Genomic DNA, 18,312 nt, shown 5'->3' with positions numbered 1-18,312 from the left:
CAGTTCCCTGTCGAGAACAGGAGAAAGAGGAATACATTAATTTTAAACTGACCTGATTTTTCTAACAGGCATATGACTCCTTGTTTTTAAACACAGTTCACATGAACTGCCTGCATGAAGCTGGAAAAACTTGTAATTTAATTAGCTCAGATGTGGCATCTTCATAGAACTTTACTGAGACTTTTACAAGATAAAGCTCCTCAAAAATGGCAGATGCAGCAGACAGCTAGTGTAATTCACCTGAGCTCTACTACGCTACCATCTGTTTCTTGCAGGACTCAGAATTGCTGAATAGCAACCTGTCACCTCCCAATGGATTCCAGTCTTTTGCAGTAGGTGTGCCACTAATAGCCCCTCAAGTAATTTATAGAGATCAGTGTGAACAATCCTCTAAGCCTAGGTCTTATTTTAAGGGAAATGCCCTTTTATTTTTGGGGTTTTTGGTGTTTTTTTTTTCTTTAATAGTATATGTCTTGATCTCTTGGGAGAGCCAGACCTTCTGCTTCTCTTTTTCTTGTTTCACTACATCAGTCCGCTTTTCACCAGTCAGCTTCCTACATTTCAAACCTTGCTCTCAAACTGAGAAGTCTTAGGAGACAGAGAAGGGAGGCTGGTTATTATATAATGGCATTCAGCTAGGAATGAACAATGCAAAGGACCAGCTAATCTGTGATGTCTGAGGTTGCAAAGGAAGCCAACTCCATTGAGAAAGTGCAAGGCCATGGGTATAGGCTTCTCTAGACACACATACTCAACTTGCTTGGATGTTGGTTCCAAAACCTTGCAGGATAGTTTTGTTCTAAACTCAAATGTATAAATCCTGGGTTGAGTTTTTTTGTTTTATTCCCCCCCCCGCCAAATAGTTACAAATTACTTATCATGAAATTAAATGTAGAAACTTAACACATAACAAAGTTTTAGAGCATACTGTAGTGTCCACTTATGTCATGGTCTTACAGTACTTTGTAAAGTTTTGAAGCAAGATGCCTTTTTTCTTTTAATTTGAGTCAAAGACTCAAAGATTTCTGATGAGCTGCAAATAGATAACCAAATAATACTTAGCATGACAAAAACCACTGTATTTTCCAGAATATTAACTTTATATTGAAATAAGAGAGCTCCATGCTTTTGCTTCTGCATGGCAATCAAATTGAGCCCAATAGAACAAACTGGTACCACATTTAAGTCTACTTTTTCCTGCTGGCTTTATAGCTTCCCCATGTTTTCTGCACATTACACGTTCTCTCTCTTTTGCTCTCAGCATTTCGTCTCTCTCCTTCAGAGAGAGAGAATTTGGCTGTAATTCTGCCAGCCAAAGAGCTTTGCTTTTAATAAGTAGATCTGCCAACTTAAACACCAGTCTCCTAAGGCAATCAAATAATGAAAGACACATGTATGTACTTGCACATAATCTGTCAAATACCTCTCTAGCCCACTACAAATGATTTTTGCAGTTTGGGGTTTTCATAGGAGTATGCATTCATATATAGCTTTCAAAGATCAAATCCCATGGTTCTTCTGAGTTCTGTGTCTTGTTTGTACATTCAAACCCAATGACCCTGCAACTTCCATATCAGTATTTAGAGGATACTAAAAATTAAAAACCTAAACCCACAAAGTTTGTGTAGATAAGTTCATATGGAGTAAGTATGGCCTTCAATTTCTCCAATTTGGCATTGGGCTCTGACGCAAGACAGTACAGATTCCTCTATGGCAGAACACTTCCCATGATTCTAGAGTGTCTGGAAAGTTAATGAATAACCATTCCAGGTGTCAAGGATATTTTTCATAGCTCCCCCATTACTCATCTATTATCCACACTGAAGCTGTCTTGACTTTCACTTTCTAAACCAGTGTTTCCCAAAAAAGGAATCTAGAGTATGATGCTAGCAACAGAGTAATACAGGAAAAACTTTGCACTTTGTCATAGTAGGATGAAATTGCACTGCCACACCTCTTGATTAAGTAAGGTTGCAGTTTACTGCATGGCAGAATAAAGATGGGAGGAAAAGCAACTTTGAAGCAAGCAAGTTATTGATTGATATTAGAACAGTAACATATATGTAATGTCATCATTTGCAAAAATTCCTGCATTGTGAATCACAGCTATGATACAGTAAAAAATCCCAAAACTATTAGAGATACAGCATAAAACCCTAAAGCAATAGGTACTTAAAACATGTGCATGTCACTGAACTGTGTGTTGCACTGAAGTGCAAGACCTCCTTTACATGTACAAAAAAGTACTGAGAACTTGAAACTTTGGATTTGCAGAATCGGGAGACAAGTAAGCCAACACTAAATTATGTCACCACATCAGTTGAATCTGTTCTTTCACATACTAGTAATTTTTTTTTTATTTTGATCTTCATATTTGTATTCCAGCTGGTGGAGGCAGAGGTATGCCAGGAAGATTTGTTCTGCAATGAACTGTCTTGGGCATCCGGTATGCAGTAACTGAAGCCACCTGTGGAGCGAGCAAACAGTACTTGCTCCTTGTGACAAATAAAGCCCAACAGAGTCAAACCTAATGCAGTTCTAGTTCCCGGTTTTAGTTATCTCAATGAAATATAAGGGCTAGAGTTCTTATAGGTTAAGAGTTACTCCCCAGATTCAGCCTTTTGAAGTGTTTTTCCACATGATCTTCCTACGACAAAGAGATTAACCTAAACTATATTAAAGCAGTAGTTATTTTTTTTAGCTGTCTGTTTGGTCTACCTCATTCTTACAGGAATCATGATAGTACCTTTGGTCACAACAGTGTCCTGAAGAAGACTTAATATTTGTGATTATGAAGTTCTATGAAACTTTTATCAGTCATGTCATTGGAAAGAACAGAAGAATCATTAAGAAACCTGCTTCCAGAGAGAACCCTGAAAGCTATGAAGAACAGGTGGCTTAAGACCACAAACAAAACAAGCTGAAAGAAGCAATTTTAGTTCGGTGAAGACTCCGACAATGAACAAAGAAAGAATAAGTGGGAAAAGGGGTCAAACAACTATGTAATTAAAAACTGTATCTGATGGCATACTCTAAAAGAAGTTGACCTTACATATATAAACACGAGTTTTAGATGCAGTTTTGAAATCTTTACAAGGTTTTCCTACTGTAGTGTGTAATCCACTGTCTATATGCATCAAGGTAATAAAATTCTGTATTTATTATAAATGTAATAGTTTGCTACAATAAGGGATTATAAAATTAAAACTGTCTCTATATCACTTCCTCAGTTATAAGAAATCCCCATTACCATCACACTAGTTACTCAAAAAAGCATCCCTAAGGAAAAAAATCAGCCCTGCTAAAGTATCTATCAGCATAGAGCAAATTTTTCACATGTATCAGTGAAGAATTCTGAATATAATGGAAGAAAATAACTTGGTGAAAATAATCTCTATACTGTCATCACCAAATACAATTAAATACGTGTGTGTGTCCCAAATGAAAACATTTTACTACTAAATTCACAATCCGTACCATATAATGGACATAAAAGAGATAAAAAGTAATGTACATTAAATATGTACTAAATTAAAGAGTTTGGACTAAGTAGTAACATGCTTTAAACTTATCTAGAAGTAATAAGCTTGAAACAGGAATTACAGAGTAAAATTACATGCTCTGCATTAGCCCAGGACCTCAGAAAAGATGATCATAACAGTGTTTCCCTTCTGTGTCTTCAAAATTCAGGAAGGACAGTCAAATGCTGCTCTTTACATCATTGTTTATTGCGCAGTATTTCATGCACATTCATATTCTATGCAATTTGATACACTGGAATCTCTTTCGAACAGAGCTAGGATTTGTGCTCCAAACCCTAAAGACAATGGGGAATTTTGCCTGAGAGAAGTAAGAGTAAGAACTATGGAATTTGTCCCAGTGCTACTAAACTTCAACTATAGGTCTGATCCTGTTCCTTCTGAAGTCAAAATGGATTTTGCCACCATTTTAAGGGGAAGCAGAATAGTAACCTTCTGCTTCTTGTGTGAACAAATCCTCCAAGTAAAAAAAAAAAATAAAAAAATTTCAAGACATCAGTACTTTAAAATAATTTCATTTTTACTTTGCATCCAAAAGGATTTTGAATAAAGCATTTTAGTACTCTGTTTAGAATAGAGCAGTTCACATTAACAAGTGTGGGCATGTTCCATCTAAACCACCAGATAATTTACCACAGTATTTGACTGACTGACTATTTAGATCAAACAGACAATGAGAAGAAAAAAAAACACAAAACAACCATTCTCATCTTATTGGCGTGTTCTTACTGTGTCATAATAAAACTCTACATATTTGTCTTAGAGGAAACATCTGGAGAAAAAGTTTAGCAGTTGGTAACTGTCTTCCCCTTTTTTGCTAAACTGCACATGCAACTCAGTCCTGCATCTTCAATCACTGTGGAAAGTACCAACAGCCTACTAGCCTTGTCAGTGCAAGTTTTAATAATGGACTTTCAATTCGCTAAGAAGCAAGATTTTATGCTAGTGGCTCTGTAGCAAACATTGTTCAACTAGTGATTTAATATAATCCTCAAAAACTGTCCTGTTAATAACGAGACTATGAAAATCTCTGATTCCTTGTAGGGGGCTGCAGCTTACACAGGCTACCAGAAAGGTTTTGGAGTTATCAGCATGAAGTTTGGCCCAAGAGGAAGTCAGAAAAACATGAAAATGGTGGGGAATTGATGCTATTCTTTCAACTACGAGTAGTAAGTCATAAATACAGCAAAGACAATTCAAACATTCATTCCTCTGTGCCCTTCAGAACCCCTCACTTGGTGAAAAGATGCCCTTTTTTTCCACATATTTCAGATGAAGTTTTTGCTACTTGCTGTTTTGAATATCTGTTCCCTAAAATTTTATCTATTGACTAGGTCAGATTGCAAGGATCACAAAAAAACTTGTTATACTTTGAATTGGCTTGGATTGGAATAAAAGTCCTCCCTAAATCTTTCTCTTCCCAAGAAAATTGCTTATCTAGGCCACTGACTAGCTACACTATTCTGGCTGCAGAACAATGCAGTAGATTTGGACTGGCCGGAATATATTCTAAATTATACTTAAACATCTGTACAGATTTGACTCCAAAGTACCCAAAATAACTTGCTTCAAAATGTCAAAGGATGACATTTGCTTATGTTTCTCTCAAGGAAATGGCTACATTTTAAGCAGTGCAAATATTATAAACCAAAAATGAAAGACCATATTACAGTATGAGGCACAAAGCCTGGTAAGCCGAGTGTCCTTTTTCAGAGAAGCTCTCAGAGGGCATCAACCCCTCACAGAAGACCCATGCATCAGCAGAGACAAGAAGACTAAGAGAGTAGATCATACCTCGCTGCACCCCATGGTGCCCTGGCACCTCAAAACTCTCCGCAGACCATGTCAGGGGAAATGCTTCTCAAGTGTGTGACAGTCAGCTAGGAGAAAAGCAGGGAACGATGGAGGGTTTTGCCATGGCCTCTCTCGGTCCTCACCTGTGCCAAGCACTTGTGTCTTGGCAAGGAAACAATTCAAGGGTAAGGTCATAAACACAACAGACATTTTCATATCCCCATCCAAACACAGCACGTGAACACTTGCAAATTAGCAGTAGAGAACTGGAATGTTTGCTCACAGAATTGAACAAAGTGTGCAAGTAGGAAAAGAACTGTGAATTTTTTCCCTTTAACCGCTTATTTCTGGAATGTTCCTGGATAGAAAGATAATGAAACCAGACACAGCTGTGCAGCCTTATCTACCACAATGCATAATTAGTGGTTTCTTTCATTAATTCCCTAATTTAAGTGCTTTCATCTACCTCCAGCCAAAAACAGCTTATGAAGAGGGTTTGGAAATAAAAAGGTAACCTCACAAACTAAAAGCTTTCCCTTTGAGACAGACTGCTGGAGAAGCCATAACATGCTTTGAAACATGGATTTGCAGTGTACCATTCAAAATTTTCTTTGCCAAGAATAATCCTCTGGGTTTATCTGCTATCTACCAATCTTGTCCAAGTAGGAAGAGATCTTGGAAGAAATAGGTGATGGCACTAGACTTCTCTCCTAACCCCCTCAAATAAATTCCACTGTTATATTTGTAAACAAGAATACAAATCTGGTGCAGCCATGCTTCCAGGGAAGTGCATTCCCTCCTCAGACTACAGATAGCTGGCTGTGCTACTCCTCCTTTCCAGCTAGTGAGCAGGAGGCTGTGGCGCAGGAATTTCCAGCATGCTGCATCCAATAAATCTAACCCCACAGGGGAGAAAGAGCAAGGTAGAGACCCCTTGAATTACAATCTAATGTGTTTGAGTGGAATAGTTTGGCTTTTGGCCAGTATCTTTACCTTTTTAAGTGTGTATCTCTTTTACAATGAAGCATCAAAACTTTCAAGGAAAGCAGAGTTAACTTAGGTTTTCTACCATCTAAGTACTCAAAAAAAAAAAAAAAAAAAAAAAAAGCTTCTGCAGGAGCATCTTCCCATCCCAGACGCCACCAAGTGATTTACCAGCACAGATAAAAACTGCCATGTTCAGACCTAACAAAGGTGGATTTCACTTCTTGTGTTCAACATCTACAATATCCAGTGAAGAAATTATCTCAGACATTCACTTCTGGGAAATGTTCTAACAAAGAAAATGATGATAAGCATATACACACAGACCGGGTGGATTATATGAGCAAATTTTCTGACAGCTAACTGAACTATTAAACACCTTTTTCATCATTCATATCATAGTTTACATAGTACTGTTGAAGTACAAGATAGTGTTAAAAGATATTTTTAAAGGGCAGAAAGTGTATGCAATTACATCTTTTCCTGGCTCAGGGCAATAGTGTGTTTTTGAAACTATGCCTGGAAGACCTTAGTTATAGATCCTTATTACCTGAAAAGCTGTCAGCTTAAATAATATGTTTTTATGCTGTCTAACTATAAAGTGGATCAGTATGTAAAATAAGGAATGGTATTCAGGTGTTATTCTTGTGGACTGCTGCACAACAACTGAACAAAAAGCAGTCAAATTAGTACAAAAAGTTACACCTGCTAACACTTTACAGAAAGAATTCAGGCAATGCCCAAATAAACAAACAAAAAACCCAACACAAAATCAAAACAACAAAAAACCACAACACAGCTCTCTTCTATTAATGAATCCACCACAAAATAGGATTGCATTTTAGACATACATGAACAAAACTTAGCAACTATTAACCACAGTTATTACTTTTATTAAAGCCAAAACTTCTCTGTAAGTTCTCCTAAGTATTCTCACAAAAGTATTCTCAGGACTTAAAATCCTTCGCCAGTTAAAATAAGTATGTCTTTAATATCATGTAGTTCCCTTTGTGATTCTTAGCTATGAAAATAAAGCAGTTCTTTGTATTCTAGCCTTCAGATTGATTTCATGGATGCTCATCACGTAAAGCAGCTTTGGAGCAAGATGCAGATGTGAAAGAGTGTACAGCCAGCTGCAGTTACAGACCTGTGTTCTTTCACACATGAAAATCTGGATACACATATGGCATCACACAACTATTTAAGTGGGCATAGTTATTTGCTTGGGGTGCTGAATGATCCATTCTTGGCAAACAGCACCAGGTATTGCTGAAACTTACAAACTGATGTTATCACATGCAAGCCTAAGTAAGAACTATTGGCTAACTATTTGCTAGTAGGGTTTTTTTCAGATGTTCTTGGATCACAGCTATAGGAACAGATCAAGATGATTCCAATGGAGAGGAGCAAGCTACTTTACCTTTGCCATGCTTTATATCTGCCCCGGGAGCTTTCATGTTGGTACAAGGTATTAACAAGACTAAATCACTATTACAGAAGGCTAAAAAAAGGTAAGCAAAGTCATTCAACATAATGCCACTGTTGTAACTATAGAAAGGCATATTAAAATTGACGATACAAATCAGACAAATATTTCTCATAGCATCAAAACAGGGCTGTCTTATTCTTTCAGTTTCTTAAAGCAAAATGTGTAACAAAAGGCACCATTTTTTTAGACTAATGATACTGTTGGGGAAAAAAGATGCATTTCAGCCACAAAAGCCTTCTCAGGCTGAGGTCACCTTTGAGAGTCAAAAGGGGGTTCTGCGTGCCCCGAGTGATATATTTGTCCCAGAAATATCTATTGGTCAAATAAAGTATTATTTTCAAGAGCTCCCTCTCTCACTTTTATTTTTATCCTGTGACAATTACAACACAACATGGAAGATACTGGTTTTGAAGGTCCTTCCTCCCTCTTGCTTCCTTCCTCCTCTACCAGCAGGTGGGGCCACGCATCAACCATGAACTCGTCCAGGTCAATGGTTCATAAGCAATTTGTAGCAGTACTTGCAATCCTATCCCTGTGCATCCTGTGCTGCTTACAAAAGCTTTTTTAGTTACTATCATCATGGTACTATCACTTTGAAAAAATGCTCTGTCTCACTTTAATGCAGCTTGCAAAAATCTTTGTTATCATCAGTGTTAAAGCAGGTGATGACAACCCTGTTTTCAGATGCATGCACTCATCTCGCAGCTAGAAATTTGCCTACAGATACGACCACAAGTCTATGGCAGGAACTTGCCCCATTTCTCAGACTGATTTAGACTTGCATTTCTCAGTGCAAGTCTAAATCAACCAATGTGAAAATTCATGACTGAAAGGCAGTTATGACAACTGCAGCAGGGCAAAGACTTATGTTCAAGCTATTTCAAAAAAGGATGAGTTCAAGGACTCTGGCTCAAATGGCATACATATTTACCATTTGTATTTGCCACAAGACAGTGACTCATCACTTCACCCCATAATTTCCTTTTTCCATTTGCCTAAATCAGGAGAGAGGATGACCGTTTTCTTCCCAATAGAGGCTTCAGGTTTGCTGCATTCCACTCACTCTTATGTCCCCCAATACACAAATGTAAATAATTTTCACAAATGTAATTGCTCCACTGGCTTTATAGCAAAATTAAAGGAACAAATCCTACAACACATTCAGTTAAAGCATGCACAAACGGTTTTATGCTCTTCGTTGGTTTGGATCTTTTTCAGACATTGCATAACCTGGTTGCTGAAAGGAAAGAGTTTCCAAATTTTCTATGTACATTATCTTTGTCTAATTTGCTGATCTGTATCTGTACTAGGAGAAAAGTGAAAGAAAGTTTGGGTATTTTCTATTAAAAAAAATATAAATCTACTTTATAGATTTATACAAGAAGGAAGGGCTTCAGATTATTTTTAGGCTCCAAACCAGCTGAAAGGGTTGTCAACATAAACAACCCTTTTAAGTTACACAGGAAGTTGTAGGAAGCTCCAAAACATCAAAACTGACAAATTATTCATAAAAAGTCCTGGTGTGCCCTTTTGCAATCTGATCTTCATTTCAAAGCGAGAATTTAGCACTCCAAGTTAAATCTGAAAGTGTTTCTGTTCATCAATCAAAGCTTCATGCTCCAAAGTCTGCTTAAGATCAGCCTTCCCAAACCAGGTAGAGAAATGACACGGTACGAATCAATTCTAAACGTATGCAACAGTATCAGATGAGATGAACCAAAGTTCACAAAACATATCTGGACTTTGTACAGCTTATGCCCTTTTCATTTGCAAAGAGCTGAGCAAAACCAGGCTAAGTGAGAGGAACCAGACTAACACAGCTTCAAATAAAAAAAAAACAAAACAAAACAACAAAAAGAAAACAAACAAACAACAAAAAAAAAACACACACAAGGCATTTTGGGGGGGGGGGAATAATGTAAAATCTTTACTGCTTCATCTACTACTACTTCTTTACTTCATAAACTTAGATGTCTTGTGGAAGGAATAAAGATGACCTTGTGCTGTGCCTCCACTGTTGCAAATGCCCTGATCCCTCCAGCAGCAACCAGGCACCTTTGCCTGGCGGGAAAGGAAATCTGGGGAGAAGGCAGGTTGGGCCAGTTAGAGCCTCACACCAGCAAGAGAAATTAAATCTGCCTTGCCACAGCTCTGACATGCACCAGGCCTGAAACTGAAAGGTGCTAGAGACTTCTTGGGACTTTTGTACCTTCTTTATTTTCATATGCAATTTAAAAAAATGCAACAGTCCTAAAATTTCAGTCAGGGAATGCCAATTATTGTCTTAACCAATGATTCTAGAAATTTAAATGGGTCATGAATAAAATAAAATGATGGTAGAAGATTTGACTTAAGTGTTTTAATGTAATTTGAGACCACCAGCAGAGGTTTTTCTTGTTTTCAGATTGGCTTTTAATATTTATGAAATATTATATTCTAATATAAATATTACTGTTTATAAGTAAGACTGATTGCATAAGACACAGGCCTGATGAGCAGCTCTGCCCATGTTACTAGCCTCATTGACTGCAAAGTGTGTTCAGATGTCTATGATTATTTATGTATGAGTACCCCACAGCTGTAAATACTGGCATCATTGTGCCTGAATATTGCAAATTAGATCTAATACGAAACAACAGACATTGATGAGCAATTGATCAAGTTTAAAAAGGCATGGAGAAAAAAAACATTGAAGAGTATTGAAAACAGAAGTATTTTCTTCAAAAAATTGAAGGAACTTCTATAATTGTGCATATATTTTCTTTGACATCACAGGTTAAGTTTCTGATACTCTCATTCAACATATACACAACAGGAGTACATACAGAACTGACTCTTTACAGAATTAAAGAAGTATGTGGATTACAAATAATAAGGTACATTTAAGAAGTCTCCTTCCAGTTCATCATTAACTTGTCATTTTAATCCACTGCAGTTTCAATTCAAGTAGTGAAAATGTAAACTTGAGTGCATTTGGTCAAGCAAGCTTCACACTATACATTAATTTATTTGAAATACACTATAAGGGTGTAGAGAGAGCTATCATCCTGGGAAAAATCTTTTGGCTCACTGCCAATTACATTTGGCCCATAACATTAACTGCTGGACAATATTAATTGTACTATTCCCTGCCCCAAATCATAGACACAAAAGTAGTGAAGCCTCCTGGAAGCCAAACATACATTGCTACATTATTCTTTATCTGAACTGTATTTCTGCCAGCACCTCTGGTTTCACCATAATTTTTGTGGCATTCTGCTAACTTAAAAATGTCATCTTCATTTTGTTTTTTATAATACTCTTTCCCAAATTTGTTTCTAGGATTCAAAGCAGTCTCTGCCTTAGTTCTCTACAGCAAAAAGATCTGTAATGAGACTGCTTATCATAACTTTTCCTTATTTCTTTTAAGAAAACATACATTATTTTAAAAGTGATTAAACCTAAACTCCAAATAGCTCTTGAACTACTTGGAGTTCAAATTTCAGTGTTTACCCTAATTCTGTTCAGGGGGTCTAATCCCTGATTTTAGGGGATTATGAAGGTGCCTAGACTCTTACATGAAGTTTAAAATCTTAAATTCAAAAGGAGTTATGGGAACTTTGACTCTTTTTTTTTTTTTTTTCAATAAGAAAAAAACCAAGGTTGGATTGCAAGCTGATTCTTAAACATTTTGGAGCATGGTAGAATTATATGTGCAGACTTTGAGATGAAGATCCTCAGTTAAAGTAGAACATTTTCTTGTTTCCAATTCCCACAGTCCCATGGTATTAAAAATAAACACATTCTATGTAAATATTACTCTGTCTAAAGGCAATAAACCTCACACAGGAGAGCTCTAGTCACTAAGGCTGGGGCACTGCTTCATCCCGAGGAAACAGAGGAGCCTACATATAAGCAGAGCCCCTAAAATCTGCAGCAGAATTTCCCAAAGTAACTCCCAGCAGCCAAAACTCCCATAAATGTCTGTTACAAGCACAGTCATGGGGCAGGCTTGGAAACGACAAGATTAACAAGAGGACTTTCCAGCACAGCAGCACCAAGCAAACATGAGTACAGAAACCAAGGAAGTTACAAAGTATCACTTTTTAAGCAATAAACCCATCAAAGCTTGGGATACCGGTTACTTCACCACAGCACGCACGTGTAAAGAATGAGACTTTCTTTCCATTCTCTACTGCTCAAAATGATCTATCAGCATTGTGGTGTCTATCCAAAGAGCCATGTTTATTCTGCAGTTACATACGATGGCAACAGCTATCTCCACAGGTGGCTTAAGAAAAGTCAATGTTAACCTGATCAGCACACATTAATGTCCAATACAAGGAATGATCAAAGAAATAACATTTTTTTTCTTCCAAAAGCAAATAGCCCGTCTTCAGAACTAATCTAAGGAGAGAAAAACCATGAAACTAATAACTAGAGGTTGAGAGTTCAAGGATTTAAGACATAGGGAGAGTATAATCTAAAATGTCACTACAGCCTCATCTGCCCTCACCTTCATCCTAACTGATAAGCACTGCAGACTTGCAAGCAATGTGTTAGCACTTAAGAATATTGCTATATAAACCAGTTCATCTTCACTCTTTATTAAGTCCCCACCAACCTACAAATGCTTCTGCAAGCTTTTGACTTCGTCGCCACATACAATTTTCTATATTTCCGTTCTTATCTGTGCTGATTGTCAGCATAGCTGAATATAAACTTAGAGTATGCACAGTGGGATGGAAGTTGATAAACTGATCCTACCACTTTGCAATTGATGCTGCAAACATTTCTATGGAGGCACGGGGTGATGATACTAGTCATTACTATGGTGGCACTGTGAAAATCAGGATCAAATACTACAACTCATATTTCCTACAGCTAGAAACAATGAGAATTTAAGAAATATTAGAAGTTGAAGCAATATAAGCCACTCTAGACTTCTCAGAAGTGAAAGACCAAAGTCTATCCTAAGATAGATTTGGGGTACTCATTGATATGTAAAATCCAACTATCTGAATGTTAGCAGGTAAAGGAGACAAAATCACCTGAAGGAAGGCTGGTTTTGTTTGGTTTTTTACCCTTCGGTTTTGCCAGTTACAAAAGAGAAGACTTCTTTCTTCTACTAACAGAAGATTTCTGATCAAATTCTGAGTTCTGCCTAACATACTGTTGGCAGATGTAGGTTAGAAAGGAACTTAGATTAAAGGAAGTATCTTCCTTTCTTATATAAGAGTTATTTTTTCTACTGCATGCCATACTCCTCCAAACAATGTAAAATCTGAATTTCTCTTTATTATAATTTCATTGTTAAATTTTAAATATGGGTTCTTACCTTCAATGCCACAGGTAAAGAATGCATTTTTTGCTGTTAGCAAGAGATCCGTGATAGGAACGTACTGTTTATTTAGAACGTATACTGTTGGAATCACTGAGAACTTTCTCAATAGTGAGTTTGATGAACCACAAAAGGAAACACTTCAACCCGTTTCTTATAAACCTAAAATAAATGCTAACCGGTTCATTTTCCATTTAAATCTTTACAGCGGTGAATTACAAGCATACTTTTCGACCTGTGAGATGTACCTCACAGTAAGTTATTGGTTTCTGTGGCGCCTGAGACAAAGCACACGAAACTACAAAGAGTGTGAGCTAAATATTACTAAGTAGAAACAATTCTTAATTGACTGAAATGAGCCATGCACTAAAAGAAGCTGACCAGCAGGTGTTAATACACATCAATGTACAGTCAGACAAGTCTATGAAACAAAAATATATGAAATCATGGAGGACACACACATTTTCTCAGAATGGTACTAACCTTGTTGCTCACTCTCTGCTTCAGCTTTTGTAGGACCTGGTGCTACTGGAAGAGGCCGAGGAGGACGAGGCTTTGGAGTTGGGGGAGATATTTTTTTTCTTCCAATGTACTCTACATAAGTTCCTGGGAAATCTCCCCTCTCCCCTGTGGTTTCATTAAAGCCATTTAACCAACCAATTTCCTCAGGCTTTGCTTCTTCCCCTTCACTAAATCCAAGTGCTAGTAAGGTACCTTTATTCACAGTTAATATATCTCCCAAGTGCAAGTCAATGTCTTCTTCTCGCTCTTTTTTGTAGTCATATAAAGCTCTATATTGATATCCCTCAGCACTCATCTTGGCAAACGATTTAACATTCAAAAGTGTTATTAAAAGGTATCAAAATGTGATTGTCCAGTTATATTTTAATGTACAGAGAAATTCAAGACTTATTAAATGGGATAATGAAAATGTCTCTTAAGTAACAAAATCCACCAGAGAATCAAGAAGCATCAAGATTTATCATTTCACTGCTGATGTATTTACTGATATATTTATTCTGAGTCACTGACTGTTGATGAAGTAAGTGCTCCACTATTTCTATGTGTGGTAATATTCTTCCAATTAGTTCCTTTCCTGGGCTTGCTGGCACTTCTGTGTCTCCACGCACAAGTTCAGCCGACTCTTGTAGACAGTCACACCTTCTTCAGATGTATTTGCCACAGACTGCCCACGTACCTTAAAAATTCTGCCACCAAACTCAGCACACATGCTTTTCCTAGAAAGAGAAGAGAAAACTGATGAAACCACTTCAGATTCTCTTGATGACTGTGAATGTGGGATTCTACTTATGACTTAAGCTTACTGCAACCCTGGCAAAGACTGTGTCCCACAAAAGAGTCCTATGCAACAATAAAATAAAGTGACCTCACAAAAAAATCTCCAGGTAATGTTTGCATTTTTGTAAAGGATGTACATCAAATTACTTGAATCAGATTTGCACCCCTGCAGTCTGAGGCATGCTTCCTTCTCTGTCACTTACAGCTACTGAAGTCTCAGGATGAGAGGGCTAAGCCCTGTAGCTGTCCCTGTAGTGCAATATCTAACCTCTCAGCAAGATTTTACATATTATCTGCCTGAAGACAGACAACCACAGCCCTTTTCCACAAAAGATCAGCCAGGACGGGAGGGAGCTCACGGTAATTAGCATTGACCACTGGGGTATTCATTCTCCTCCTGTTTATGACAAGGATAAGGACAGGCAACAATCCCCATCCCAAAGTATATATTTCAAAATCCTTTGGAAGAAGGCGTCTTTTCATAATCTGTAAAAGAACCAAAAAGTCCAAAATGCTTTTACTTGATGACTACTATATCTCCTTTTTTTTTTTCCCAAATGAGGGGCTTCCCCACTCTTTCATCTTCCAGATGATTCTTAATGAGTTTATGGTATAATACTAGAAAAACAATCAGCAACTGAAACAGGCACACCCAGACCACCTAAGCAGCCCTATCAGGAGTAGAGTATCAGAGTGTATGCTTAAATTACACTAAAGGCAAGAGAACACAGGCCTGAACATTTGGCTCAAGGTTGCCCAACCATAAAGTAAAAAGAAAAAATATTACTAAAAAGTGAATCTATTTGGCAAACAATTGCTTAAAAACATACAGAACAGTGAAAGCTTTCTAAATGTTATTTCAACTGTTACTCATTTTTATATACTTAAAAAGACAAGCCAAATCATACTTTGAAATGCTATACTGGAAACCAGAAAGAGTTAACTCCTCAAAGCTGCACGGAAACTCCTAAACTACATCTGAATAAAATACCCAAGGGAGCTGTGTAATACCAGCAGGTAAAATATTGACTTTGTACTATGTACTGAGTGCACAGAAAGCTGATTTTTTTTTTGGTGAAACACTCCCTTTTACCTTGTAAAGAGACACCAGTAGACAGGGCTGGAACAGGGAACATCTGACAGCTCTTTTCCACACCATTTTTTCTAATGCCTCAGTCATGAAGTCCTTTGCGATATGACTAGCTGACAAGCTAAGAAGTGTTTATAAGAATGCATATGGGCTTCCTTTGCCAGTGAATGAACCTGATCCCTAATTTGTATGTGGCTCCTCTTCAGTTCATCAGGTCCCTGCTGCATGTTGCTCAACATCTCTTGTAACAGAACACAGAAAAAGAATCTTGTTAAATTCTTGAAGAACTTCCTTATCATCCCTTGCAACCAGTTTTTGCTGTAGGAAAGAATTATCTGAGCCTGAATTGGACTTCCCTTTTCAAAAAGCCTGCACACACGTATTTATTTTAATAACTTGCAAATCTATCCACGTGCATTAGGCATCCAGCTCCCATCAAAATTCTAATTAGAAATTTCTGCAGCCACTTCTGAAAAACCAAACTATGCTGCTTAGCTCATGCTACCAAACACCACAGACTTTGCAATTAACGTGAATGGAGTTTCACTGACATTTTGTTTCCCTCTTCTACCAGAGAAAAGCCTGCTGACAAGAACTGAGGAAACAGCACAAATGTCAATGTATCAATTAAATAGCAGATAAGCCTTTCCAAAAGCGTGGGTTTCTCCCATTTCATGTAGCAAGGCAAAAAAATACACTTACACACTTTAGATCTAAGTGGTGGAACGAATAAAAATGTTTCCAATCAAAACCAACCATGCACATAGCAAAACCTGCTAGAAAATTACCACTTTGACTACTTAAATTATTCTAAAATATTTATTTTCTTTTTAAGAAAGGTTCAACAAGTGCTCTGCTACAACTACTTATTTAACTCTGCCTATGGGCATTTTGGCAGTCAGTGAAATCTTTTAAACACTGCATAATTGAACTGACTTGACCTATTCCTCTGATCTTTTATTATCAAAAGTATCATAGCAACTTTATGGCCATATATTTAAAATGAGTACTTGTGTCTCCTATGCATCATCTGAAAATACAGAACTGTAAATGTTGTACTAACATAAAAACTGCTTATGACAGTTTCAAAGCATATTTCAAAAACTCAAAACATGCATCTGATTAGAAAAACTCAATGCAATTATGGTAGCAAAGTTTCCCTAAATCCAGTTTCCTTGGGGCTCAGAGTTGCAGTACTTGTTCATACTCACTCATCAGCACTGCCCTTGGTACAGGGCCCCCAGCATCTGATCCCCTGACTGATCTATGGTTCATGTACCTGGAGACACTCCCAGGGTTGAGCCATTCTGAATTTCTTGAGTTTATCGCTTTTTCTATTATTACTAGGTTTAGGGACAAACTAAGACTCAGACTTCAAGAGTCTTGCAGACAGACCTAGCACAGGGACAAACAACGGTTTTCCATAGCAGCTCAGTAACACTGTAGCATATCCAAAGAGCCCTCTTAGAAAGCTCTGCTAAGATCTGGTATAAACAAATTCCCTTTACTCCAAGTTACATGGCCTCTACTCTCAGGTATTTTAACTCAAACTGACTTAAGGTGACAAGTCCTAAAATAAATAGCTTGGAGACCATCTTAAGTAGATTAAAAAACTAAACCAAACCCTTCAGGGAAGAAACATTGTTATATTTGAGATGACATATTACTGGATTTCCATTTGGCTGGGGGAAAGGAAAAGGGGGAAGAAGTATTGTAAGAGAATCAAATGTTCATTTGGTTTTTATTTACTAAGAGCTTGTTCCCGCTGAAAGATTCCTGAGTTCAGACAGAATTCTGGTCTCTCAGCAGAGAGCATTTTAATAGTTATAAAATTTAAAATTCAACAGAAACATGCAAGACAGTCCTGCAAATTTAAGTGGAAAAGAAAGGGGACATGAAAACTTCCTGTCCACTCTCCCATGCATCCCCTGTTAAAAATATTGTCTGGCTTCCACTCCACTGGTACCCAAGCACTTCCTCCCACGCAAGGGAGCATTCTTTTGGTGACTGGGTACTTGTGTACTCAAAATTATCTGAGCCTGAATTAGACTTCCCTTTTCAAAAAGCCTGCACACACGTGCAGGCACACACAGCACAGACCACCAGTTGATACTATTGATTACTAGTGCCCAAGTTTGCAAGCTCCGTGCAGCGTGAAATAAAATTGCATATTACCTGCCCCAAGAACTTCTATTCTGCATATCGCTGTAAATACCAGGTCAATCAGAGGGGTGTGCGTGTGGTACTGATATGGCACCCCTACAATACAAGACACAAAAATGTTCTTCATCTTTATATTAACATACTTAATAACCATATCTCCTTGTACTGCCATCTCCCTTTTTCCAAAAATCCCGAGGGAAATAGTGCCTAACAAAAACTTCCCTTCCACTGCAGTATGAGCTTCGTAGACAGAAGAGCAGACCAACCTACTTAAGGAGACATGAAATAGTGAGAATTGAAAGGTAAGCGGGGAACTTTGCTTGGAGACTGACTCTTCCGCCCACTAGGTGTCTACACACCTGTGACTCACACTGCAGTTATCTCTGAAGTAGGATGCTGCCGCTCTCCAAATGGAGATAACCAAGTTAAGTACCACATCGGAACACTATTTTCTGCAAGAAAGTGAGGTCCGTGATGTATCATGAAGTAATACCTTTATACCACTTACAGTCTTTGAAATAATTATTTTGAGTCTGTGGAGATTCTACCACTGCAGAAGCTCAAAAATGTACACACGGAATAAGTACTGTAGACACTGTAAAACACATCCCCATTCTGAAATATCTCAGACTTT

General features: G+C 37.6%; 1 protein-coding gene across 1 annotated transcript in view; it reads right to left on the bottom strand.

The window, feature by feature from the left end:
- PIK3R1 (phosphoinositide-3-kinase regulatory subunit 1) overlaps positions 1-18,312 on the bottom strand; it is a 57,773-nt gene that overhangs the window by 38,367 nt on the left and 1,094 nt on the right. Inside the window, exon 2 of the mRNA XM_027717184.2 lies at positions 13,610-14,364. Coding sequence (XP_027572985.1) covers positions 13,610-13,943 — 334 coding nt within the window. The 5' untranslated portion in view covers positions 13,944-14,364. The remainder of the gene's footprint in view (positions 1-13,609; positions 14,365-18,312) is intronic.

Source organism: Pipra filicauda, unplaced genomic scaffold (genome assembly GCF_003945595.2).
Source record: "Pipra filicauda isolate LSUMZ 115617 unplaced genomic scaffold, ASM394559v2 scaffold34_size3990699_pilon, whole genome shotgun sequence".
Taxonomy (NCBI): domain Eukaryota; kingdom Metazoa; phylum Chordata; class Aves; order Passeriformes; family Pipridae; genus Pipra; species Pipra filicauda.
Note: the sequence above shows the minus strand (reverse complement) of the source record. Positions and strands in the feature narration are given on the sequence as shown.